At 41.4% G+C, this 26,869-nt stretch overlaps 1 protein-coding gene across 1 annotated transcript in view; it reads left to right on the top strand.

Annotated features, from left to right (window-relative positions):
- The window catches only part of SIDL (SIDL trafficking protein particle complex subunit 10), a 578,423-nt gene that overhangs the window by 323,112 nt on the left and 228,442 nt on the right, over positions 1-26,869 (top strand). Inside the window, exon 13 of the mRNA XM_080275724.1 lies at positions 14,899-15,034. Coding sequence (XP_080131850.1) covers positions 14,899-15,034 — 136 coding nt within the window. The remainder of the gene's footprint in view (positions 1-14,898; positions 15,035-26,869) is intronic.

Raw genomic sequence — 26,869 nt, forward strand, 5'->3', positions numbered from 1 at the left:
CGTAAATTTGAGAATCTACGCTATAAGTGATATTGAATGTACTTGGTAAATAGAAATAAAGGATTAATGAAAAATTTAATTTGTAAATTGTTACTAATAACTTAGTGACCAAGTGTAATAGTGGAAGTAACTACATAATAGGGAAAGTTACTAGATAATTTAATTTTTTTATTATGTGTTCGACTCTGGGCATAGGCCTCACAGCCTGCTCCCTAGGCCCAGTAGTCCTCCTACATATCACCTCTACATGTCACAAACAAAGAAGTAATGTAAGTGAAATAAGTGGAGTAACCAGATGAAAAAAGGGGAAACAAAGAACTGATAATAAGTGAAAGTAAGCAAATAATAAGTAGATTGATATTAATTAGAAAGAAATAATAGTATATGAAACAAGTGAAGTAACTAGATAAAGAAGTGGAAGCAAAGAAGTGATGGTAAGTGAAATAAGTGAAGTAAGTATACATACAGTAATAAGTAACTAGAAAATAATTAGTAGAAACATACAGAATAGTGGAAGTCACGATCAAGTAAGTGAAATACTGTAATAATCCTTCCCTCCTGGCTCCTTCCTTACTCCACCACACACCACCACCCTCCTTCACACTACACCACCCTACTCGATACTCCACCACCCTCCTCCATTCTGCCTCTACTGATGCACCACCCTCTCTCGTTTCATTTGTTTTCGTTTTTTTGAAGGCTCCAACATGCTTGGATACATTGGCCTTGGTCACTTAATGGTCCCTCTCCATGCTGCTCGATTTCTGGCAGCTTCCCTATTTAGTCCCTTAACCCTGAGATCACACTGAGTTTACTTCTCACTCCCCTACCTGCAACATTAACACTTTTCACTTTCTTTACCCAATTAGCCCACATCCTCTCCACATGCCCAAACCATCTCAATCTGCCTCTTCTCATCACAACAATACACTCCAGTTCCATCCTTTCTCTCAACTCTTCCTTTGTAAACCCAGACCCCCCAGGCCTTGCACTCAAGGATGCATTGCCTATCCACCTAACCATTGCCATTTCTGTACATTTGAGAATGTGAATATCCTCTTCCTTTACTGCCCAGGTCTCACTACCATAGAGCATTACACTCCTAACATGGCATATACTAAGACCGCTTAGTACAGAGGGAGAGCCCTTTCAGTGTCGGAAGAGGCAACAGCTCCCAGAACTTCTTTCAACCACTCCTCACTCTAGCAACAGAGCTAACTCTTGCCCCACCTTCAGCACATAACATGTCTCCCAAATAACAAAACTCTTCCACACACTCAAGAGACTCACCAGCAAGTTTCTTTATCTGTCAACACCAAACTACATGCGCAGTACACACTACACTTCCTTTTCTAAAATTTAAAAAATCATGGCTTTTTCACAACACATAGCCTTGGAGTCCCCGGGGGGGGGACCATAAATGCCCCCACCCTCCGCCCCTCTCCCGGTGATGACTTGAGCTGCCTGGAACCACTGTCTGACTCACTTCTTCTTCATTTCAGCAACATTCGTGACCTTTCCTCCAACTTTCGCTCTGTTGAGCACCACCTCTCCTCCTCCAAACCTCACCTTTTCCTAAGCGAGACTCAGCTGTCTGAGGCAACTGACAGCAAACCCTTTTCTGTATCCTTCTACTGTCTCTACACTCATTTCAAAGCCAAAGGAGGCTGTTGTGTATATATACGCAACGACTTATCTTGCTCTCGTGTTCTTGAACTCGATTCTTCTGAATTCTCTACACTCTGGCTTCGGCTTTTCTGTCATTCTCTGACTAAGTATATTTGCGCTGTTTACTTATCTCCTAATTCTACTGACTATCAAAAATTCTTCGACTATCTTACTTCTACGATGGAACACATCCTATCCATTTCTCCTTTCTGTGAAATCTCCATTGTAGGAGATTTCAATGTTCACCACCACCTTTGGCTCTCATCTCTTTTCACTAATCCATCTGGTGAACAAGCCTACATCTTTTCTATCCTTAATGACCTAGAGCAGCTTGTACAGCACCCTACCCGTTTCCCTGACCGCCTTGGAGAGAGCTTCAACATACTTGACCTCTTCCTTACATCTAATCCTTCTGCTTACACTGTTAATCATTTCTCTCCATTGGGCTCCTCCGATCATAACCTTATCACCTTAACCTATCCTATACCTCCAGTACGGCCTGTGGACCCTCCAAAGAAACGTCGTCTGTGGCACTTTGGAGCTGCAGATTGGGAGGCCCTCAGGCAGTACTTCTTTGATTTTCCATGGAATGATTATTGCTTCCATGGCTGGGAGCCATCTGAGTGTGCCTTGCGCATTACGGAGGTTATTCTCTTTGGCATGGAAGCATACATTCCTGTCTCATATCCTTTGACTAATGCAAGAAAGCCTTGGTTTAATCATGCTTCTTCAAATGCTGTCTGCAACAAGGAGAGGGCCTATAAAAGGTACCGGAGCCAGCCCACCCCTGAATCACATCTTTTATACGTTTCTGCCCGGAATCGTACTAAGTCTGTTCTACTCTCTGCCAAAAATAATTTCATCCGTACTAAATGCTCTCAACTCGCCAACTCGAAGTCTTCCTGCTCCTTCTGGCACCTTGCCAAAAACCTTTGTAACAACTTTACCTCATCATCCTTCCCTCCTCTTTTCTACTCTGATGGCTCTGTAGCTATTTTAAAACAGATATCTTCGCTCAGACTTTCTCCTCCAATTCCACCTTAGACGATTCTGGTGCTGTTCCTCCATCACTTCCCTTGTCTGACTTCCTCATGATTGACATTAAAATTTCTTCAGCTGATGTATTTTCTGCCATGACAGGCCTCAATACTAACAAGGCATATGGGCCTGATGGAGTCCCTCCTGTTGTTCTCAAGAACTGTGCTTCTGTGGTGTTGATTGCAGAGAATGAAAGGGAGGCGGAGGATAGGTTTAGGAAGTGGAGAGATGGTATGGGGCAGAATGGTTTAAGGGTAAATGCAGATAAAACAAAAGTGATGATATCTAGGGTTGGTGGCGGTACTGTCAAAGACGAGGGAGAGTGGCCATGTGCGGTTTGCCACAAGGGCGTGGGAAGTAATTCCATCTTGTGCGGTGTGTGTGATAAATGGGTGCATAAGAGATGTAGTGGTATCAGAGGTAGACTGCGAGATAATGCTGATTTTATGTGTACGGCGTGCCGGGGTGAGCAGGTGGAGATTGTCAGACGTGAAAGGATTGAACTTGCTGATGAATCTCTTGAGTGTGTGGAAGAGTTTTGTTATTTGGGAGACATATTGTGTGCTGGAGGTGGGGCTGGAGCTAGCTCTGTGGCTAGGGTGAGAAGTGGTTGGAAGAAGTTCAGGGAGCTCTTGCCTCTCCTAACATTGAGAGGGCTCTCCCTACGTGCTAAGGGGTCTTTGTATGCAGCATGTGTTAGGAGTGTAATGCTGTATGGCAGTGAGATCTGGGCAGTGAAGGAGGAAGACATTCGCCGGCTCAGACGTACAGAAATGACAATGATTAGGTGGATGTGCAGTGCATCCCTGCGTCTAAGGCCTGGAGGGGCTGGGTTTACAATGGAAGAGTTGAGAGGTAGGATTGGACTGGAGTGTATTGGTGTTGTGATGAGGAGAGGTAGATTGAGGTGGTTTGGACATGTGGAGAGGATGGGGGATGATAATTGGGTGAGGAAGGTGAGAAGTGTTAATATTGGGGGTGGGGTTATTAGGGGTAGACTGAGAAAGACATGGGACGAGGTCATTAAGTGTGACCTCAGGGTTAAGGGACTGAACAGGGAGGCTGCAATGGATCCTGCAGCATGTAGAGCCGCCATTAGGTGACCAAGGCCGACACATGCAAGCATGTTGGAGCCTTTAAAAACGAAACGAAACGAAACACCCTGCCTAGGCAAACTCTCTCGCCTTTGTCTGTCAACTTGTACCTTTCCTTCTTGCTGGAAGTTTGCTCTCATTCAGCCAGTCTCAAAGATGAGTGACCATTCCCAACCTTCTAACTATCGTCCAATTGCTTTTAACATCCTGTATCTCAAAAAGTTTTTGAGTCAGTTCTTAATAGAAAAATTTTAAAGGATCTTTCCTATCACAACCTTCTTTCTGATCGTCAGTATGGGTTCTGTCAGGGACTTTCCACTGGCGATCTTCTCACCTACCTCTCAGACTCCTGGTCATCCTCCTTTCGGGACTTTGGTGAAAACTTTGCCATTGCACTTGACATCTCAAAGGCTTTTGATCGAGTCTGGCATAAATCTTTAATTTTCAAACTGCGTTCTTACGGTTTCTGTCCTTCTATCTGTGCCTTCATCTCTAGTTTCCTTTCTGGTCGTTCTGTAGCCGCTGACGTAGATGGCCATCATTCTTCTCCTAGATCTATCAACAGTGATGTTCCTCAGGGCTCTTTCCTATCACCAACTCTCTTCCTTTTTTTCATCAGTGACCTTCTAAACCATACATCTAACCCTATCCACTTGATTGCTGATGATTCCACCCTTCACCTTTCCATTCAGTTCCCACAACGTCCATCTCAGCAGTTACGTCAAGAAATAAGGGATGAGGCAATGGCACACCTAATGTCTGATGTGGCTCGTTTCTGTGAGTGGTGTAAAAATAATCTGGTTATTTTTAATGCATCAAAGACTCAGTTCTTACACCTATCAACCCAACAAAATCTTCCACAGGTATACCCACTAATGTTTAATAATATTCAGCTTTGTTCAAGGAATACAAGATGGATATTTGTGCACTTACAGAAACGAGGTTGCTTGGAGTTGATAAAATGAATTTGGAAGATGGTATTACTATGTTGGTTTCTGGTAGGAGTGATGGAAATCATTACCAAGGAGTAGGCTTACTGCTGAGTAGAGATGCTTGCAAGGCAGTATGTGAGTTTGAACCAATTAATGAGCGCTTGCTTTATGCTCATTAAAATCTGACCATGTTAATATCAGTATGGTTGTAGGGTACGCTCCGACAAATGAGGCTGCTGATGAAATGAAGGATGACTTTTATGAGAAGCTGCAGGATGTAGTGAATAGAGTGGCAAGACATGATGTGTTAGTTTGCATTGGTGATTTTAATGCGATTGTTGGCAGTAGTAGGGATGGCTTTGAAGATTGTATGGGTAAGGAGGGTGTTGGTATAAGAAACGAAAATGGGGTGCGCTTTGGAAGCTTTTGTTTGGCAAATGACCTTATAATTGGTGGAACTATCTTTGAGCATAGAAAAATACATAAGACTACTTGGATTTCACCATGTGGTAAATATTGCAACCAGATTGACCACATTGCAATTAGCAGAAGGCATAGGAGTTATTTGCAAGATGTTTGCATAAGGAGGGGGGCAGATATAGGTAGTGATCATCAACTTATTGTGTCAAAGATAAAAATAAAACTTAAGAGAAACATTAATGGTAATTGTACAGGAGGTAATAATTATGATTTTGATGAGCTGAGAAGTGATGAGAGCACGAGGGAAAAGTTTCGGTGGGAATGTAGGAACAGGTTTCTAGTCCTGCAGACTTTGATGGAATCTGAAGACAATGATATTAATCAAATGTGGAGAGAGGTAAAAGAGGTTTTGCATGAGAGTGCTAAGGTTACTACTAAGAAAAAAGGGAAAGCGAGAAGGAAAAAGTGGATGTCAGATGAAACATGGAATGCAATTCAGAAAAGGAAAGAGGGTAAGTTAAGAAGTGAAGAACAACATGCTGATTGCCAGGTAGTTGAAGTACTTAGAGCAAAGTACTGGAGTTTATATTCTGAAGTAAAAAGACTCGTTAGATGTGATAAGAGGAGGCTATATGATGAAAAGGCGACAGAGACAAATATTAAATTAAGTAAAAATGACGGTCAGAGCACAAGAGCAGCGTATCAGGCCATAAAGGAGTTAACTGAGACTGAAAAGAGAAGGAAGGAAATACCTGTACGAGATAGAAATGGTAATTTGATGACTAAAGATTTGGATATAAAAGGAAGGTGGAAAGAGTACTTTGAATATGTTCTAAATAGACCAATCCCAGCTGAAGAGGAGATTTTGCCAGCCGAGAGAGATTTGCAGATAGAAACAGGGGATATAACTTTGGAAGAGGTAGCAAAATCTATAAAGGAGTTAAAGAATTTTAAGACCCCAGGAGAGGATGGAATATTCCCTGAAATGCTTAAGGTGGAAAATGACAAGTTGATGAATGCGCTTTTGAAACTTTTTAATGTGGCTTGGGATAATGGTGGAATTCCAGAAGAGTGGAAAAATGGAGTGATTATAAAAATACCAAAAAAGGGAGATTTAAGTGTGTGTGGCAATTGAAGGGGGATAACTTTGACACCTGTAGTTGCAAAAGTCTTTTCCAAAATCTTGGTGAACAGAATAGAGCCAGTAATTGATAAAATTATAAGAGAAGAACAAGCGGGATTTAGAAAGGGTCGAGGTTGTAGTGATCAGATTTTTATTGTAAGGCATCTAATGCAACAAGCTAATGAGATGAAAATGCCACTTAGTATGTGTTTTGTGGATTTTGAAAAGGCGTTTGATAGTGTTTCACGTGGAGCTATGTTGAAAATTATGAGATTCTATGGTATACCAGAAAAGTTTGTAAATATTATTAGAAGCCTGCATGAAGGTACTTTCTGTAAGGTAATGGTGGGTGGTTCTTTGAGTGATCCATTTCAAGTTAGGTCAGGAGTGATTCAAGGAGGAGTTCTTTTGCCATTGCTGTTTGTTTTGGTTATGGATTATGTTATGAAAAAGGTTGTAAGGAGAACAGGTGCGGGAATTAACTGGAAAGAAAATAAGAAGCTGATGGATTTGGATTATGCTGATGATATTGTACTGATCTGCGGAAGTATTTACGAGATGCAGAGGGTGCTTGATTGTCTGGTGGAGGAAGGAGAAAAAGTGGAATTGGTAATAAATTGTGGAAAGACTGAAATTATTAATATGAACGTGGAGAACCAAATCGATTGTGTAATTGGGAATAATGTGGTGAAGAATGTAGAAAACTTTAAATATCTGGGAATGATTGTATCATCTAATGGATCATTAAACAATGAAATTGAGGACAGGATTAGACAGGCTTGGCGAGCAGTTGGAATGTTGAAATCTGTTTGGAATAATAATATGCTTTCGGTACATACTAAAGTGAAAATTTACAAGTCCATGGTTAGACCAATTTTAATTTATGGGCATGAGTCATGGTACAGTACAATTGCAACAGATCAGAAAGTATTAGGATTTGAGAATAAAATATTGAGAAGGATTCTTGGGGTAAAGTGGCAAGACAGAGTTACAAATGCAAGAGTAAGGGATATTATGAGAGTGGAACCAGTTAATGAATATGTGAGACTGTCTCGATGGAAGTGGCTCGGGCACATATACAGAAAAGAAGGTAGTTTAATACAGGATGTGCCAGAGTGGACTGCTAGAGGAAGAAGAGGTAGAGGTAGGCCGTGGGAAACCTGGTTGAGGACAATGAAAAAAGAAGCAGGAGAGGAGTGTTGGTGGGACCTGAAGGAGATGGCAAGAGACAAATATTGGTGGAGAGAGTTCATTGAGGTCCTATGCATCCCGTGGGGTGCCACAGGAAATGATTGATTGATTGATTGATTGATTAATCCTGCATCATCCTTGAATATGCTTGGGGGTTTCATTTACTCGGGACTTACCTTGGAAAGATCATATTACATTCTTGTAAAATCTGTTTCCAATAGATTAGGTGTGCTAAGCCGACTCCGTTCCTTCTTTACCCCTGCACAATTGTTGACTCTATACAGGGGTTTTATCCACCCCTGGGTGGAGTACAACTCTCATGTGTGGGGAGGTTCCCCACATGCAGCTCTTCTCATTAGGGTGGAGTCAAAGGCTTTTAGTCTCATTAACTCTCCTCCTCTTACTGACTCCCTTCAACCTCTGTCTCTTCGCCGCACTGTTGCATCTTTACCTCTTTCTATTGCCACTTCAGTGGTCACTGCTTCTCTGAACTGTCTGCATGCATCCCTCCACCTTTACGATGGGCGCGTAGCACCCGTCTAGCAGCAAACTCTCATCTCTTTTCTGTCCAACTCTCTAAAGCAAGAGTTAATCGTTACTCCCAGTCCTCCATTTATGCAACAGGTCAACTCTGGAACTGTCTCCCTCTGTCTGTATTTTCTTCTTCCTATGATCTCCAGTCTTTCAAATGCAGTGTGTCCAGGCATCTCGAAATGCATGGATCTTGAATTTGGCTCTCTTGTATTTTGTTTTTCTCTTGGAAGGAACAGTTATTGTGGGCTCATGGCCTTTGGTTCCTTCTTTCTCGCATAAAAAAAAAAATCAGTCCTTTCATGCCTGGCAATAGCCACATGCTCTCCTCGACACACCACACACATGAAATCGGCATTATCTTGCTGTCTGTGTCTAATATCACTACATCTGTTATGCACTTATTTATCACAAATACTGCACAAGATTGAATTACTTCCCACACCCTTGTGGCAGACCGCACATGGCCACTCTCTCTCTTCTTTGACAGTGTCACCCCTAGCCCTAGATGCCATCACTTTTGTTTTTCTGCATTTACTCTTAAGCCCTTATGCCCCATACCATCTCTCCACTTCCTAAATCTTTCCTCTGCCTTCCTTTCATTTTCTGCTATCAACACTAAATCATCAGCACACGACATCTCCCACGGGAGTCCATTTCTGAAGTCACAGGAGTTGGCTTCAAGTACCATGGTAAACAACAGGGGGCTCAAGTCCGACCCCTGATGCACTCCAACATTCACGGAAAACTCAGCACTCAGATCTCCATTCACTCTTACCCGGATGTGAGCACCCACAACCTAACCAGCCATTCCTCCAAGCCAAGCTTTCTCATTTCCCACTTCACCACCTCTCTATGGACTCTGCCAAAGGCCTTCCCCAAATCAACAAAAACAGAGTACAGTTCCCCTTTCTTTCCTATCTAGTTTTCTGATGCTGTCAGTCAGTGAATATGGCATCTGTGGTCCCCCTGCCTGGCATAAACCCAAACTGAATCTCATCAGTATTTGCTCTTTTTCTAATCATACCTTCTAAAACTCCATACCTTCATTAGCTTTTCCAAAAGCCTTATGCCTCTAGAATTTCCTCTTTCCAGGGAATCACCTTTCCCCTTGTACACATTTACAGTTAGACTCTTCAGCCAATCATCTGGGACAATGCACTCGTATTATAAGCATATTTATCAGGTCAGTGACTAACCTCACTCCTGTATCTCCTGAAGCTTTCAACATTTCAGCAGTCAATCCAGACACACTTGCTGCCTTCCCCAGCTGCATCCTGCCTATTGCCACACTCATGGTAGCAACATCAATCAGAGGTCAAGGGCCATACACTGGATTTGCTGGCCCCAAATCTTCCCTGTCCCAGTCAGACTCCTCATTTAACAACCAGCTGTAATGGTCTCTCCATGTGTCTTTAATATCCACACTATTCACCACTACCCTTCCTTCATCATTCTTCACACACTGCTTACCTGTGGTATCCCTATTCTTCCTCTTCATCTGACATGTCACCTCTCTCAACTTCTAAAATCTGCAGTGCAAAAGCCGAGGTGAGTTATGGTGTTGCATGCTGGATAATAATGATGTCCTCTTTCAGGTAACGAGAGTAAAACATGACAACTTCCCCCACCCCCCACCCACCCCTCACTGGAGGAAGTAGCTGAAATCCTCTAGCTGCACACAACAGGTTAAGAGCTACTGTAGGGAGCATTAACTTTTGAAATACCAAACAGAAAGATAGCAGGTAGCTGAACTAGTTGATGTTGCAAATGCTCTTGCGTGTTTGAACAAAGGCAGCCTTGTGGCAACTAGCGATCTAGCATAATACGAGACCAAACAAATGACAATCACTTTCCGTGCAGCTAGTTAAAGTGATTTTGGGAATATCTGTATTAATTTTGATTCTTATTACTTTAGTTTTGTTCAGATGAACTAGAATCCGGACTAAAAGGATTCAGACAGGAGAGGTTCTACTGTACTTAGTTTATGTCAAATTTAGTGATCCTGTGTAACGGAAAGAAAAGCAATAAGTAGTGACAGAAAAGATGGGAGAAATAGGAAGAGAGGAGGGCAGGCACAGAAAAAGAATGATAAAGACAGTGGAGGAAGTAGGCAGCACTTCATCCACTCACTTGATGTAGTGCTGCCTACTTCTTCCTTAGCCTTTATCATTCTTTTTCTATGCCTGTCCTCCTCTCTTCCTATTTCTCCCATCTTTTCTGTCACTACTTATTGCTTTTCTTTCCGTTACAGGTGTCTTTACATTGAGTGACAAGCCAAATGGTTTCCTGTAAGCCAAGAAACCATTTACAACACTGGGTGGTAACCATATAACCAAACCATACGTGCTCCCTGCGTGTCAGGTGGGTTGGTGGAGGGTTAGTGCCCCTCCCTGTAAAACAAATAACTCAGAGTCAAATGGCCACCCCGTACGGGATTATGGTGTCTGGCAATAGGTAGATAGTGTTTATCATGGGTAAGTGGTACCAGGCCTAGTGTGTGATTACAAGATTGTGTGATAACAAAAGCATAGAACCTGTGGGATTTATCCCAATTATTACTAGGCATGTGTGGTAGGTGGGGGCACTCACCATCCACTCATTCAATGTAGTGCTGCTTTGGGTGTCTGCCCTTTCCTCTCTTCCTTCCTTCCTCTTCTGTCTTTCCTTCATTCTTTCCTCTTGCATCTGCTTGCAGGTGACTTTACACTCCCTCTTCTGTCTTTCTTTCCTTCACTCTTTCCTCTTCCTTCTGCCTATGGGTGACTCTACACTGAGTGACATGCCAAATGGTTTGCTGTACACCAGGAAAGACTATAGTGGGTGGTAACCATATAACCAAATTATGGGGCTTGGTGGTTTAGTGAGTAATTTAGGCGCTCCAATCAGATTGAGCCAGTGCAGGTTTATATCCAAGGGGTGGTTGGGTTTTATTGCTCATGTAATGCCCCTGAGGGATGAGTGAGGCTGGTCACTCTCATCTTAAATGTCAGGACCAACTTGCCAAGCCCTAGGCTCGCACGCCCCACATGAGGCAACACAGGATTAGATGATGATGATGATTTTTTTTTTTTTTTTTTAATTATTATTTTCCAAGGGATCTTTATTTGCAGCATGTGTTAGGAGTGTAATGCTGTATGGTAGTGAGACCTGGGCAGTAAAGGAAGAGGATTTTCACAGGCTGAAACGTATGGAAATGGCAATGATTAGGTGGATGTGCAGTGCATCCATGTTGTGAGGCCTTGGGGGGCTAGGTTTATGATGGAAGAGTTGAGAGGTAGGATGGGACTGGAGTGTGTTGGTGTTGTGAAGAGGAGGGGTAGATTGAGATTGTTTGGGCATGTGGAGAGGAATGGGGATGGTAATTGTGTGCAGAGTGTGAGAAGTGTTAATGTTGGGGATATGATGGTAAGAGGTAGACCAAAAAAGACCTGGGATGAGGTCTTTGAGTGTTACTTCAGGGATACGTGACTAAATAGGTAAGCTGCCAGAGATTGAGCATCATGGAGAGCCGCCTTTAAGTGATCGAGGCTGACGCACGCAAGGATGTTGGAACCTTCAAAAACAAAATGAAACGAGTTAATATCTCAGTCAGTTAACCCCTTAACTGCAGGGTTGTTTGGAGCGTGCCGTGCATGTCCCGCGGGGATATTCGTGCTCTGACTGACTTTTTAAAAATATTTGCCAAAAATCAGTTATTAGATCCTAGAATATTATAATTATATAAGCATATGGCACATACCTTCAGCTTTCTTCTGGGATGTTTGTTGAGCCTTCGTCGTGTATCGTAGGACTTATGGGGACTTCTGAAATTGGGTGACGAAGTCTCCACTTTACACTTCCCTGTACCCCGTAATATGGTTACCACTGCCTGATATTATAACTACAAACACTATTCTATGAATTTCAAGTAGTTTGGAATCCATATTCCCCCCAAAAAAAACACCGTGAAAGCAATGTAAATTACGAGTGCATATGAGTTTTCCTCCCGTGCTGGTTCCCTGATGGTATTCTGAGGCAGAGCTGTCATTTATTATTTATAAATATACTCACACTTTATATTCCTAGTACTTTATTACACTTATATATATATACAATATTTATCTATAAGTTTCTTTTAGTACTAGTAGTTTATTTTCACTCCAGGCATTCACTTTCTCGTTCTGTATACAGTAAAACCTCGATATAACGGACTTCAGTATAGTGGAATTTGCTTTTATCGAACTCGAGGAGCCAACTGGACAAATTTCTTATGCATCAGAAAAAGTCTGATAAAGCCAGAAGCAGTCCGCCTCTTGAAGTAAATGAATAAACAAACAAACGGAGGAGATACGGTAACATCCGTCCCTCCTCTCTCCCTCTCTCCTTCTCCTCCAATCCTTCTCTTTCTCCCCGAGATGGGACAGAGAGAGAGAGAAAGTGAAGGTGAAATTGAAAATGAAAATTAAAGTAATTGTGAAAATGAGTGTAAAGGTGAAGGTGAAAGAGCATGGAAGTGAATGTGAATGTCAGTCAAGAGAGAGAGAGAGAGAGAGAATAAATACGGGAATGACAAGTGGCGTCCCCTTTCCCATAAACAAATGAGGGAGATAGGCATAACATTGGTCCCTCCTCTCTCTCTCTCTCTCTCTCTCTCTCTCCAGGAGAGAGTGAGGCGGAAGTGAATTTATAAGTGAAGGAGAAGGTGAAAGTGAAGGCGAAAGTAAAAGTGAATGTGAAAATGGTGAAAGTGAAGGTGAAAATGAAGTATAAAAAGAAAGTGATTGAGAAAGTGAAGTTGAAAGTGAAAGTGAAGTTGAAAATGAAGTCAAAAGTGAAAGTGAGGGTGAAAATGAAGGTGAGGTGAAAGTGTGAGTGAAAATGAAGGTGAAAGTAAATGTGAAAGTGATGGTTAAGATGAAAGTGAAAATGAATAAAAGTGAAGGTGAAAGTGAAGATGAACGTGAAGGTGGAAGTGAAGGTAAAGGCGAACGAGGTGAAAATGAAAGTGAAGGTGAAGGTGAAAGCGGAGATGAAGGTGAGAGAGGTGAAAATGAAAGTGAATGTGAAGGTGAAGGGGAATGTGAAAGTAAAAGGGAGGGTGATAGTGAAGGTGAGTGAAAGTAATTCTAAAGGTAAACATGAAAGTAATATTGCAAGTGAAGGTGAAATGGAAATTCAAAATGAGTGGTAGTGAAACTGTGAAGGTGAAGGTGAAAGTGAGCAAGGAACTGAATATGAAAGTGAATGTGAATGTCAAAGTGAACTGAAAGCAAAGGCTAAATGAATGGGAAGGTGAAGATGAAGGTGACGAGGAAGACAAAAAATATGTGAAGTAAAATGGAAGTCCCCAGTGCAGGAGAGAGAGAGAGAGAGACTGTAGAGTAAATGCATGAGTGACAAGTGCTTCTCATTGCATAAGAAAGGAGGAAGAAGTCTAGGGAGGAGTCCAGATGTTGCTTTTATCGGACTTTTGCTTTTTTCAGACTGGCTTGTGCCCCAATTAGTTCGATATAGTGAGGTTTTACTGTATTAGCGTAGAGAGCGAAGCTGTCATTTTCACTTTCATTACTCCCAGTATTCATATATGCTAGAGCGAAACTTTCACATTCACTTTCATTACTTCTAGTATATATACTCGTATTCTTATATTACTACTTATTTACATTTCTGTTTACATTCTCTATTTTATTTACGTTATTTACTTTTCTATTTTATTTACACTGTGTTATGCACTGTCACTTGCAGTAACTTATAAAACTATTTTCCACTGTTCAGTTATATTTACATTCATTGCTTTCACTTGCTGTTTACACATTATTTACATTTCCACTTGCACTGTTTTAGAGTCACAAGAAAGATCGTAGTCACTGTCCATCATTATCATTGATAAATTAGCCAGTTCACGTTCCACAGCAGAGTCACTTAGCCCTACCCTTCCCACATGAGGTTTAGTAGGGTAGAGGTCACAGGGCCCTTTGCAGGGGGCTAAAAGCGGCAGAATTGGACAGGCGCGAATCCGACTTGGTTTCACCTTGAAAGACGACAGTAAACTGAATGCTGTGGCTTAGGGGCAGTGAAGGGTTGCCAATGTCAGCGTGGTGACAGCTGCTAATATATACGCTATGAAATGATTGGCAGGAAATCTAGATAATACATAATAAATTAGGTAGTTCCAGGTGAATGTAAATATCACTTAGGCTTCTCCCTTCCTTTCTTAAATATATTTTTATTATGAGAACAGGTCATACAGCATATTTCAAGGGGAAATAGACAGGGAGAATTAGCGAACGAGTGCACGTGAGGTGTTGCCAGGTGATAATTAGCCCATTCCAGATGTATGGCAGTATCAATTACCTTTTCTCTTTCTTTTATCTATTATTTTGTATAAGAATAAGGCAAAGGGCGCATTTCAATGGATAAAATGAGTGGAAAAATCCGTCCAGGATTTGTGTAGTGCAGCGCAGCTGGTCAGGCGGGAGGAGAGGGTAATGGAGGGTAGGTAAGGAGGGGGGGAGTCAAGGACAGGAGAAAAATGGCTAAACTGTCAACAGTGGATGGGAGTACAGGTGACATTAGCAGGACTGAGTATAGCTGGACACTGGTAGTACTGATAGATGATACAAACCACCACTTGAAAGCCCGGGCGAATTTAAAATAACACAGAATCACAAAAGTGACGCCCCGCGGTATGATCCCTTGCTCCCAAGCATCACGAAAGTGACGCCCCGCAGTTAAGGAGTTAAAGAAACATTGCCACTCAGTTGCAGGGGTTCCTGTTAGACTGATTTGCCATTTTCTTCAGGTACTGTACCAACTATACAAAAGAAAAAAAAAGTGATTTATTGGAAGACACATGACTTATAAGGACTGCCTGGTTAATGCAAAATATAATTAACCACTGACATACTTCCTTTATCAGATTCCCGGGTGCTAATCCCAAGTGACCGAGTATTGGAGATAGGTGGGCTGAAGATGGTGTCAACTGGACGACTGATCCCAGGGTCAGAGGCCACTGTGGAGCTGACTATCACCAGCAAGTTGCCCACCAGTGTCAGGTTGGTGATACCCATCCTTGTCAGGACAGCTTGTAGGCAAATAATGAGTTGCCCTCTTGTGGAATGAAGGAGAGATGTTTGTCAGATATGAGTTGCCAGAGACATAGGGTCATACTATAAAAACTAAACACCAGTATTGACAAACATGAGCATCTGGTGTTCCAATTTTCTGTACCATAAATAAATTTGCAGTTCATGCCAGGTGTCCATCACTGTGTTATGGTGTAAAATAGTATTGGAATGTGGTAGGAGGATAAATGCCACCAGAGACTTGCCTTTCTTGTAACGAACTTAAATATTCATAAATGTGATAGCCATTTTTTCAGTTTGTAGACACTAAATAATTCAGGAATAAAATTTTTTCTGGCAAGCTGAAATACAGTATGTGAGAAATACAGGGCTGTTCAGAAAATTTTACAAGACAGAATGTTTCTGTCAACGAATACGAATAGACAAAACTTCCGTGGTTGTAAGGTAGTGACATGGCACATAATACTGGAGTTAGGATAATAAATTGTTCTTCCTAGTTTATTTCAGACTACCTGTGTATTTCTCAATAGATTTTTGAAATGGCAACTGTCTGAATGTTTGTGTGTTAGCCATCTCAGTGCTGTAGTTACCACATTTGAGGTTAAGTCAGGAAGCTTCTACCTCAAATCCAACCACATTTTTGTGTGATAGGTGGCGGTGCTCACTATCCACTCACTCAGTGTAGTGCTGTTCTCGGGTGACTGCCCTTTCCTCCTGTTCTTCCTTCTTCCCTTTCTTCCTCTTCTGTCTTTCATTCCTTCATTCTTTCCTCTTACTTCTGTCTCTGGGTGACTGCACTGAGAGACAGGCCAAATGGTTTCCTGTACACCAGGAATCCATTTGCTAAGCTGGTTGGTAACACCAAATTATGGTACCTGGTTGTTTAGGTGGTAATTAAGTCTCTCCAGTCAGATTGAGCCTGTGCAGGTTTATATCCAAGGGGAGCTTTAGGTTTATTGCTCGTGTAATGGCACTCAGGGATGAGCGAGGCTGGTCACTCTCATCTTAAATGTCAGGACCAACTTGTCCAGCCCCAGGCTCCTACGCTTCTCATGGAGAAACACAAGATTAGATGATGATTATGATGCAGTCTTACCTTTGAAAATAATAAAAAAAAAAAAACATCTTTTGTTATTGGAGTGCTTCTAACAGTATATATATCACTTGTAGTTTAAGTATATACCGTAGTTGATTCATGCAGCAGCTGCAGTGTTGCTAACATCCTCGATGAGTCTTAATACTGTAATCTCTCAATTATCCATCATAATAGAGCCAAAGGCATGACCAGATTCAGACAGTGTCCAGATACAGAGCAATATCCTCTACTGTACCCATATCCTACCCATACCCATACCCAACCTATATGTACAGTAACCCTCCTAATTGTGGCAGTGTTTTGCGGTCATTTGACTGTTTTTAGACATCAAAACATTCATTGCAATATGCAATATAATCCTAAACACTAAGAAAACAATGCATACACATCATCATCATCATCATCATCCAATCCTATGTCACCCCACAGAGGAACGTAGGAACCCAGGGCTAGGCAAGTTGGTCCAGACATTTAAGATGAGAGTGACCAGCCTCATTCATCCCTGAGTGGCATGAGCAATCAACCCCAACCAACCCTTGGATTTAAACAACAACAAATAAATATCAATATGCACAGTACCTCCTCTAATTCTGGCAGTGTTCTGTGGTCTTTTGGCTCTTCTTTGACATTAAAACACACATTGGAATATGCAGTATCATCTTAAACACTGAGAAAATGCTTAAAAAATATATATATATATATATATATATATATATATATATATATATATATATATATATATATATATATATATATATATATATATATATATATATATATATATATATATATATATATATATATATATATATATATATATATATATATATATATATATATATATATATATATATATATATATATGCAAAACCCTGCCAATATGTACAGTACCCCTCCTAAGTTTGGCAGTGTGCTGAGGTCTTTCAGCTGTTTTTAGACATCAATGCACACATTGCAATATGCAATATAATCCTAAACTCTGAGAAAACAGTGCATAAACAACAACAACAACAAAAACTTTATGTGCAGTCTATCTGTCTATCTTTCTATTGCCAGACGCCTTAATCCCGTAAGGGGTGGCCACAAACAAATCCCCTCCATGTCGCTCTGTCCCCCTCCATTTCACTGCCCTGCTCCCAGCTCACACCCCCCTCTCTCATATACCTCTTCACTCCATCCCTCCATCTCATCCTTGGCCTCCCCCTCCACTTCACTCACATACACTCTTCGTGTCAGCCTCTCACTTTCCATCCTCTCCACATGGTCGAACAACCTTAATGTGTTTCTCCTAATGCCTTCTATCACATCCACACCACAACACTCCTTCACTTCCTCATTTGTCAGTCTGTCTCTCCATGTGACTCCATATGCTCCTCTCAAATAACTCATTTCCACTGCTCTCACTCATGACTTGTATCCCTCCAACAAGGTCCAAGCTTCACTTCCATATGTTAGAGTTGGTATCACAATATTGTCAGTTAGTATTTTTTTCACTTCCATGCACACTTCCCTGTTTCTTATCACTGCTTTCAAGGAACCAGAAACCTTTCTTCCCTGCTGCACCCTTTCAAGCACATCACCCTCTAAACTTCCATCCTTGCTCATTACAATACCCAAGTACTTAAACACACTCACATTCTCCATCTCCTCTCCATCCAATCTCACTGTACATTCACTGACTTCACTTCTCTCAAAGACCATCACTTTATTCTTCCCTACGTTCACCTTTAGATTCCATTTCTTACGCACTCTCCCATCCCAAACTTATCCACCAAGCCTTGCAGCTCCCTTTCGTCTTCACTTAACAACATCTGCAAACAAGAGTACAGGGAGTTTCCAAATGCTGCCCTCTCTCACTAGGGCTCCTCCAACATCCACTGCCCTACCTTGTATCTCTGTCCTCTCTCACTAGGGCCACTCCAATATCCACTGCCCTACCTTGTATCTCTTTTATAACCCCATCCATGTACAGACTGAACAACCATGGAGACATGACACATCCTTATCTCAATCCAATCTTAAAATAGAAAAATTCACTAAGTTCACTATCCACACGCACTGCAACCTTAGCACCCTCATGCATACTCTTCGTGGCCTTCAACAACATCCCATCTACTTCATATATTCTTAATACTTTCCGCAATCCTTGTCTATCCACCCTGTCATATGCTTTCTCCAAATCCATGAAGGCTGCATATAACTTCTTTCCCTTCTCTAGAAACTTTTCCACTAAAAATCTAAGAATGAATATCTATCTACACAACCTCTTCCCTTTCTAAAACCTTTCCTGTTCTTCTCCCACTAACTCCTCTGTTACAGTACTTCCCTAACTCTGTCAATAAGTATCCAACCATATACTTTTCCTAGTACACTAAGAAGGCAGATGCCCCAATGATTACCACACACTTCTTTTTTCCCTTTTCCTTTGTACAGGGGAATAATTATACATGACTTCGAATCCTCCTGGCCTCTACCTTCCTCCCAAGCCAATCTGCACATCTTCCACATCCATTCTGTTACTATATCTCCCCCATGCTTCAGCATTTCACTACACACTCCATCAGTTCCTGGGGCTTTCCCCATTTTAACTTTCTTCATTGCTTCCACAACTTGCACAGTACCCTTCCAAATTTTGGCAGTGTTCTGCAATCTTTCAGCTGTATTTAGACACCAAAACACACATGGTAATATCCATTTTAATGCTAGACACTAAGAACACAATGAATAAACAAAAATCCACAAATATCTTACCTTTAATGTACAGTACCCATCCTAATTGGCAACATTCTCTGGTCTTTCAGCTGTATTCAGACATCAAAATGCTTTTGGATATATTCATTGTAATGCCAGACACTAAGAAGGCAATACATAAACAACAAAAGTCCACCAAAAAATTCGGTGAAGACAATGGTTGCAATATTTTTAACCCTTTTGGGATTTCAAAAAGTCTGAGATAGCTAGAGTAATGGCGGACTGTGACACAAAGAAAAAAATCTCTTAATTTCAGTATGCCCCCTAGAAATTGGTTTTATCGATTTAAATTGTATACCATCATCGTCAATGATGTTTATACTACTTGTATAAGATAAGCTAATAAAAACACACAAAACTGATGAGTGAAAGTACAGAAAGCAGTGAGAATGAACTTGGTGAAGAGTAAATAATACCCTCACATAATTTCCCAACATCTTACACAAAATTTTGCCTGCACCGTGCAAGAGCTGAGCATATGTCTAGATGCAGAATTTCATGACCTTTCTCTTGGTGTTTTCAGAATTGTGATACAACTGATAGTATTTGAATAAATCGCAATATAACAAAACAAAAAAAATCATGCAAGGATGATGGGCAACGCATGGGTGGGGGAGGACTGAGGGAGGAGAGGGAGAAAAGGCAGGCAGTGATGAGCACGGGGAGGGATGGAGGAGGGACGGGGGAGGGGGAGAAGCAAAGGATGCATTGAAACTTTCACTGTTCAGTGAGGAGACGGATGGGTGTTCTTGCTCTGCTGGTGGGTTAGGCTCAGTGTTACTCCTCTGAGGGCAGTATGTTCCCATTGATCCGTCTGGCTCGGGAACTTTCACCATTTGGTAAGGACCTGTACAGCCATTGTAGCACAGCTTGTGGGGTAGGCTCTGCTTTCCTCATGCACTGCCAGAATGTTACCGGTGATCGGGTGACCGGGGAATTTCAACCATTCGGTAGGGATCCGTACAGCCATTCTCACTCAGCTTGTGGGTTATGCCGTCTTCCTCGCGTGCTGCCAGTATGTTACTGGTGATGAGGGTGGCTGGGTGATTTCATCTACGGTAGGTATCCATATAGCCATTCTCGCACAGCTTGTAGGTTAAGGTCTATTACCCACGCGTGGACAGAGAGGCCGGTGAGCCACAGAATAAACTTTTTTTTTTACTTTGTTCGGTTGGCTGAAACTTCTATGTCCGGTTGTGGACATATAAATCTGGATGCGGTTATAATAGAGCCAAGGTCTAATGAACAGATACGGAGCATGACCAGACATGGACCATCTGGATAATCAATGGATTACTGTACTTTGTTGGGTACAGTAGTATTTTCCCCCCATATATGAGGCTAAATCAGTACATGAAATATAAGAAGATTTTATGTATATATATACCGGTGTGCATATATATATATATATATATATATATATATATATATATACACAGTACGCTCGCACAGTGCGCGAGAGATTGGGCGGTCCACGACCTCGCGTACTGGGAATACATAATCTTATGGGAATAATTACATATGGGCAGTACCCCCTTATACCTGGACATTTTTTGGCCCTTAGAGACATAAAAAAGGTCAAATTTTTCAGACATTGTACTACAGATATAGCTGCAATAACAAAAATATGGGCAGTCACCTTAACAACAGTAGACAACAGACCTCATGGATTTAAACAACAAGAGTTCTGAGGCACAGCAACGCACTTACAGTGCCCCCGCCACCACCCCGGCCACAGCACGCTTGTTTAATGGTTGCCAATGTTGTATTATTCCAGGCTTTGACAAAGAAATTTATGGCCTGTTGAATGTTACATTTCTTCCAGAATGCAGCAACAGTCATTATTGTGGGGGTTGCAGGTATGCCAGGTGAAGGAGGTGAGTCAGGTAGGGCTGTGAAGGTGGAGAGGGAGGCAGCTGGTGAGTCAGGTGGGGCAGTGGAGGACAGCGGTGGGCGAGTCAGGGGAGGTGGTGAGGGGAGGATCCTTCCTCTCCTCGTTACTGCTCACATTTTCGGCAATTTCTTTCATCTCCTCTTGATTGTTTGTTTCATTTCTCATCTTGTTATGGACGTATTGGCAGTATAACAACTTGGTATTCACGAAATAAACATCATTATTATAGAAACTGGGTATCTGTTCTAACTTACTGTTATTGCCGAAAACATTATTATTGAAGCTGTTATTGGTGATATCTTATTGTAGACTCCTTTTGAGCACCTTCCCCATGAGCCTCTAGGTCACAGTTGGCATGTTGTGTGTGGGGGAGGTCGCATACTGATGGAAAATGGCGTTTTTAAGCCACTTCTTTCCTCTACCTCGTGTTTTGTGGGGTAAAGTCGCGCATTTAAGGTTTTTCTTTATGATTTTTGGTCACTCGCGCACAGTGCGATTCGCGCACTGTGATGACGCGCACTGTGCAAGCCTACTGTGTATATATATATATATATATATATACAGTAACCCCTCCAATATCCGGATCAATAGAGCCATAGGCAGGTCCGGATAGTGGTCCTGTCCGGATATTGGGCCCCAGCTTATGGACTAGTACTTATGGACCCTAACTCTGAAAAACACCTATACAACTCCCTCTGGACATGCATAGCACCTATTTAAGACCCAAATCACACCAATAAGGGACATAAAAGACTGAAATAAATGCAAAAGAACCATAAAATGAGGTTTTAGAGGTGAGTTTATACAATATTAAACATTCTGGGTACTTACAAGTCCCTTGGTCTTGGACTGGTTTGAACCGCCAGTTTGCAGTCCACAGTTAATCCTCTGCACTCTAAATTCTAATTTCTTAACACTGCACAACACTGTAAATTCCTGTGTGTTCTAGTGGCAAGGTATTGCAGTTTATTCACTGTTTATTCACAAAAAACAAGCACCTGTGGCTTGCACTGTTATGAGTATCTGCTCTCCATCGGAGTTAAGCTGTGACTGTTGATGTTGGTGGGGTAACAGAGTTGCCAGATCGCAACAGCCACATTACCAATCTCCTCAACTTTCATTGTCAAATATAACTTTTCATTACCAAATTCGTAAAGCTAGCATATATTCTTCACTAATTATATATACAAGTGGAAATACATGTAATCACTCTCCTTATAATTAACACCATGTTGATTATTTTCACACTATGTAGGGTAGCAGATTAATCAGAGAGAGCAAACAATCCACCATCTCCATCCTGTGTATCCTCATACATGTGAAAAATCCATTTGGTAATGCATTATTCTAATGCATTACCAAACGAATTTTTCATTACCAAATTGGCCCACACTTGGTAATGAAAAATACCAAATGGCAACCTGACAGGGGAGGGGGAGGGGAGGAAGGAAGGGGTGAAGGGACCATGGTGTAACAGCTGTTTGGCGCCAGGCGGGAATTTCAAATTATGGGAGGGAAAAAAGTCAGATTTTTTCGAATTTTTTGCAGTTTTTGGCCCATTTTGGGAATATTGGATCCCAGGAGGATTATGTGATGACGCGCACTGTGCAAGCCTACTGTATATATATATATATATATATATATATATATATATATACACACACATATACATGTACACAGTGGAATCTCAAATTTCGACAGTTGAGAATTCGATGAATCAAATTTCAATGCATTTTGGAGTGGTCTTCCTACCCTACTTTTCTATGCAAAGTCGTGTATTTCGATGCTCTCAGGGCCAGACTCCAACCAAAACAAGCAAAGATAATATTGTTATGACGGGAGATTTGCCAGTTAGGTAGTTTCTACTCCGACCAAAACAAGCAAAGATAATATTGTTATGAAGGTAGATTTGCCACTTAGGTAGTCTTGTACCTTCTCGGAGTTTCGTGTACAGTAGTTCCCCTATCGTTACAAGTCAGAGTTGCCAGTTAGCCAGCTGTTTGTGAGTGTAGTTATTTTGTAATTTAATGTGCTTTTTCTCAATAATGTTTTATTTAAATGACTGCTTGTTAAATTGTGTAGTTTAAGTTCGTATGGTAAATGATTTAGAGTGTTATGTAATGTGAGACAACTCTTCATGTTTTGATGTGTCTGAGTTGGCAGCTGTTGCCCGTTGAGAGTATACTCGTTAAATGTAGACGTTTCGAGAGTAATGCAAGCTTATATAAGATGGAGTAGAGATTACTACAAGTTTAGTCGGGTTTCAGGTCAGTTTGAGTGAAGTACAGTCGGTTTTGGTTTGAGTGTAGTGCAGTGTAGTATCAGTGAAGATTGTATACTTTCGGTACATGTGAAAACAGTGGCAAACAGTGACTGGTTATTGAAGTTTGTATTTCATTGAAACTTGAGAAGACAGTGAAGTGTATTAAATGTAATTACTGTCAATGAAATTATTGTCAGTACTTGTGTAATAAGTGAAGTGTTAGCAAGCATTAAGTGTACTAACTGTGAAGTGTTGTTAAACATTAAGTGTAACTGAAATCGGTAAAGTGTGTATAGCTCCAGTGCTTGTGAGAACATTGAAGAGAAGTTGAAAAGCATTAAGTGGAATTACTTGGAAAATAAAGACAATGAACTTTACGAAGCCAGTGTGTATTTTCGCCTCAGCTGATCTTGTGTACTGTACACCTTAAGGCTGACCATAGGAAGAACAAGTCGCTGGGCAACGTCCTTCCTGTTTTGTACTACTGCTGTTGGAGCCTGTGGCAGTGTGGGGACTGGGATGTAACAATAATGTTTTATTTAAATGACTGCTTGTTAAATTATTCGTATGGTAAATGATTTAGTGTTATGTAATGTGAGACAACTCTTCATGTTTTGATGTGTCTGATTTGGCAACTGTCGCCCGTCGAGAGTATGCTCATAAAATGTAGACGTTTCGAGAGTAATGCAAGCTTATATAAGATGGAGTAGAGATTATTACAAGTTTAAAATGCTAGAAGTGAAGGAAAATTTTAAGAAAAAGTATGAACCTAACCTAATATCGTATGTGACATGTGCTGTCAGGGCTAGACTCAAATGAAAACAAGCAAAGATAATATTTTTTATGCAAACCTAAATGCTAGAAGTGAAGGAAAATTATAAGAAAAAGTATGAGCTTAACCTAATATTGTATGTGACATGTGTCAAGAAGAGAATGAAAATCAACATCATTTATTCATACAGTATCTGAAGCATATGATGATATGGTTCCGAGACAATTCACCGTCAAGTCAATTTCCCCGTCAGATAATCCCCGTCAAAAAATGGATGATTTCCCGTCAGGACAGTTCGCACCCTGGACGATTCCCCATCATTCCATAAATATATTTATTATTAATTAATCAGTACTTTAATAACTCGAAGATATAACAAGAGAAATTAAAGGAAGAGAATCAATAACAGAAATACTAAAAGAAAATGAATTACAGGTGTTAGCAAATACGGTAGGCAGAATACTGAAACGAAGAGAAGTACAGTAATTATGAATATAAGGACGAACATAGAAATGAACAATAGAGACTGAGAAAAAAAATAGTAATGTTGTTTAAGGACAAGAGCTCCCAGATGAGAGTAGGCACCACCACCAACAAGCCATGTGCAAGGCGATGCTCTGTTGTCGGCAGCCATCTTGCAACTATCCTGCCAGCAACCCTCTACAGTCAAGTGCTGCACTTTCAGCCTGTACCTTCCATATGTCGACATACATTTCACTGCAGTTTAGTTGTATGTATTTTCTTTGTATTTTTATTGCAACTTACTTGTTTCAAGATGGCAAGCAAGAGTGGTTCTTTGGGTAGCAATGGTAATGTACAAGAGGAGCCTGGCATCTCTAAATCTTCGCAGCCAAAGGAGAAATGGCAATACAGGAAAGGGCAAAAATACACCAAGTATACACTTGCTGACAGTATGGCAATACAATGCAGTACTACAGTTACTTAACCACAGTTATAGTTCATAAAGTTTACAGAAGGTGTGGGCAAAAAATCATGATTTTAGGGAGTTAGGTTCGGAAGCCCCGGACCCAAACTAATTTTTCCCATAAGAAGTTCAGTTTAAATTTTGATGGTTTGAATTTCGCGGTGATTTTTAGGTACATATGCCCATTGAAATATGAAATTTCAGTGTATATATATATATATATTCGTTGTAGGTGGTGGCGACCATCATCCACTCACTTGATTTAGTGCTGCCTACTTCTTCCTTAGCCTTTATCATTCTTTTTCTGTGCCTTCCCTCCTCTCTTCCTATTTCTCCCATCTTTCCTGTCACTTCTTATTGCTTTTCATTCCTTCACAGGTGGCTTTACATTGAGTGACAAGCCAAATGGTTTCCTATAAGCCAAGAAACCATTTACAATGCTGGGTGGTAACCATGTAACCAAACCATACGTGCTCCCTATGTGTCAAGAAGTAGGTTGGTGGAGGGTTAGTGTCCCTCCCCTTAAAACAGTAACTCGAGTCAAATGGCCACCCCTTACGGGATTATGGCATCTGGCAATAGATAGATATATATATATATATATATATATATATATATATATATATATATATATATATATATATATATATATATATTTATATATATATATATATATATATATATATATATATATATATATACAGTATACAGTAATCCCTGTACTATCCAGATGCCCACTTTCCGGACATCCCCACTTACCGGACATAATCGTCCCGGGATCCAATATTCCCATAATGGTCCGAAAACCACAAAAAATTCAAAAAAATCTGACTTTTTCCCGTCCGTAATTTGAACTTGGCGCGCGCATCACGGGACAGCTTTGTTTTCGTGCTTCATTCCTCCGACTTCTGCTAGAGCGCCCCTGCAACCTCCCCACTTTCTGCCCGTCTCTTGTCGTGAGTGTACGCTCGTTGTCATGGCTGCCCATGTGCTCGCTTTTGTGGTGGTGCCTTACCTGCTGCAGGCACTCCTGCTGCTCTCATGCCTCTCCTTCATGTGTGTGATGATGGCCCCGCTGCCTGAGAAGAGAAAGAGAGTGGTTTTGACTCTGGAGAAGAAGAGGGAGATATTGGAGAAAGTAGGTGTGGGATGGTCTTCGTCACGCATCCTTCGTGAGTTCAACCTGGCCCGATCTACTTTGTTTGATATCAAGAGATCCCGAGACAAACTCATGCAGTACACGGCTGACTTCTAGTTGAAAAGCAGACGCAACGTGGAGAGGAAGATGATGTTTACTCCTGCGTTTGCTGAAGTCGACTGCTCCACATTGATATGGTATCGACAGCAACGTGCTGCTGGTGTGATGGTACGTGGTAAGGAGCTGAAGGCTGCTGCTGAGATGTTCGCCAGGCTTCACGATGCCCTAGACTTTCAGGCATCCGAGGGTTGGTTCTTCGCTTTCAAGTTACGACATGGCCTTACCAACCGTAAGTCTCATGGGGAAGCTTTGGACGCTAACGAGGATGGAGTAGAGGAGTTTCGGCACAAGGTGAAGGGCTTGATTGACAGGGAGGGCCTCACTCTCGGTAAAGTCTACAACGCTCAAGTTTATTTACGTTAAATTTACAGTTCAAAAATTGTTTGTCTTTTCAATCAGATTTCTAATTTCTTAACAATACTGTATGCACTGTTTTTCTTTCACTGCACAACACTAAATTCCCGTGTGGTCTAGTGGAGAAGTTCTTGCTGTTTAATCACTGTCAGAGTCTGAGAGTATCACAGTTAGGTGACCTAGGGGTGCGTCGCTGGGTTGTGGTGATGGCGTACCCACTGCAGACGACTCTGAAGATAGGCGCAAACTCACGTCGAGCGGTGACTCCACCTTGGCTGATGTGCTGGGCTGTGGTTCGGAGCATGTGGGCCTGTCTTGGGGAGACAACGGAGTGGAGCCAGGGCTGGGCACAGTGGGGGTCACGGGCCTGAAAAAGCTGTCAGTGGTTGATTGACGCAAGGAACGACGATTCTGATGATTAATGATGCACTGCCTGAAAGCACGCACTTCCTCCACAAGTCCCAAGGGCCCCATCTCCCTGTCGCAGTCCGG

Source organism: Coenobita brevimanus, chromosome 62 (assembly GCF_032717465.1).
Source record: "Coenobita brevimanus isolate Jiangsu-jjx chromosome 62, ASM3271746v2, whole genome shotgun sequence".
Lineage (NCBI taxonomy): Eukaryota > Metazoa > Arthropoda > Malacostraca > Decapoda > Coenobitidae > Coenobita > Coenobita brevimanus.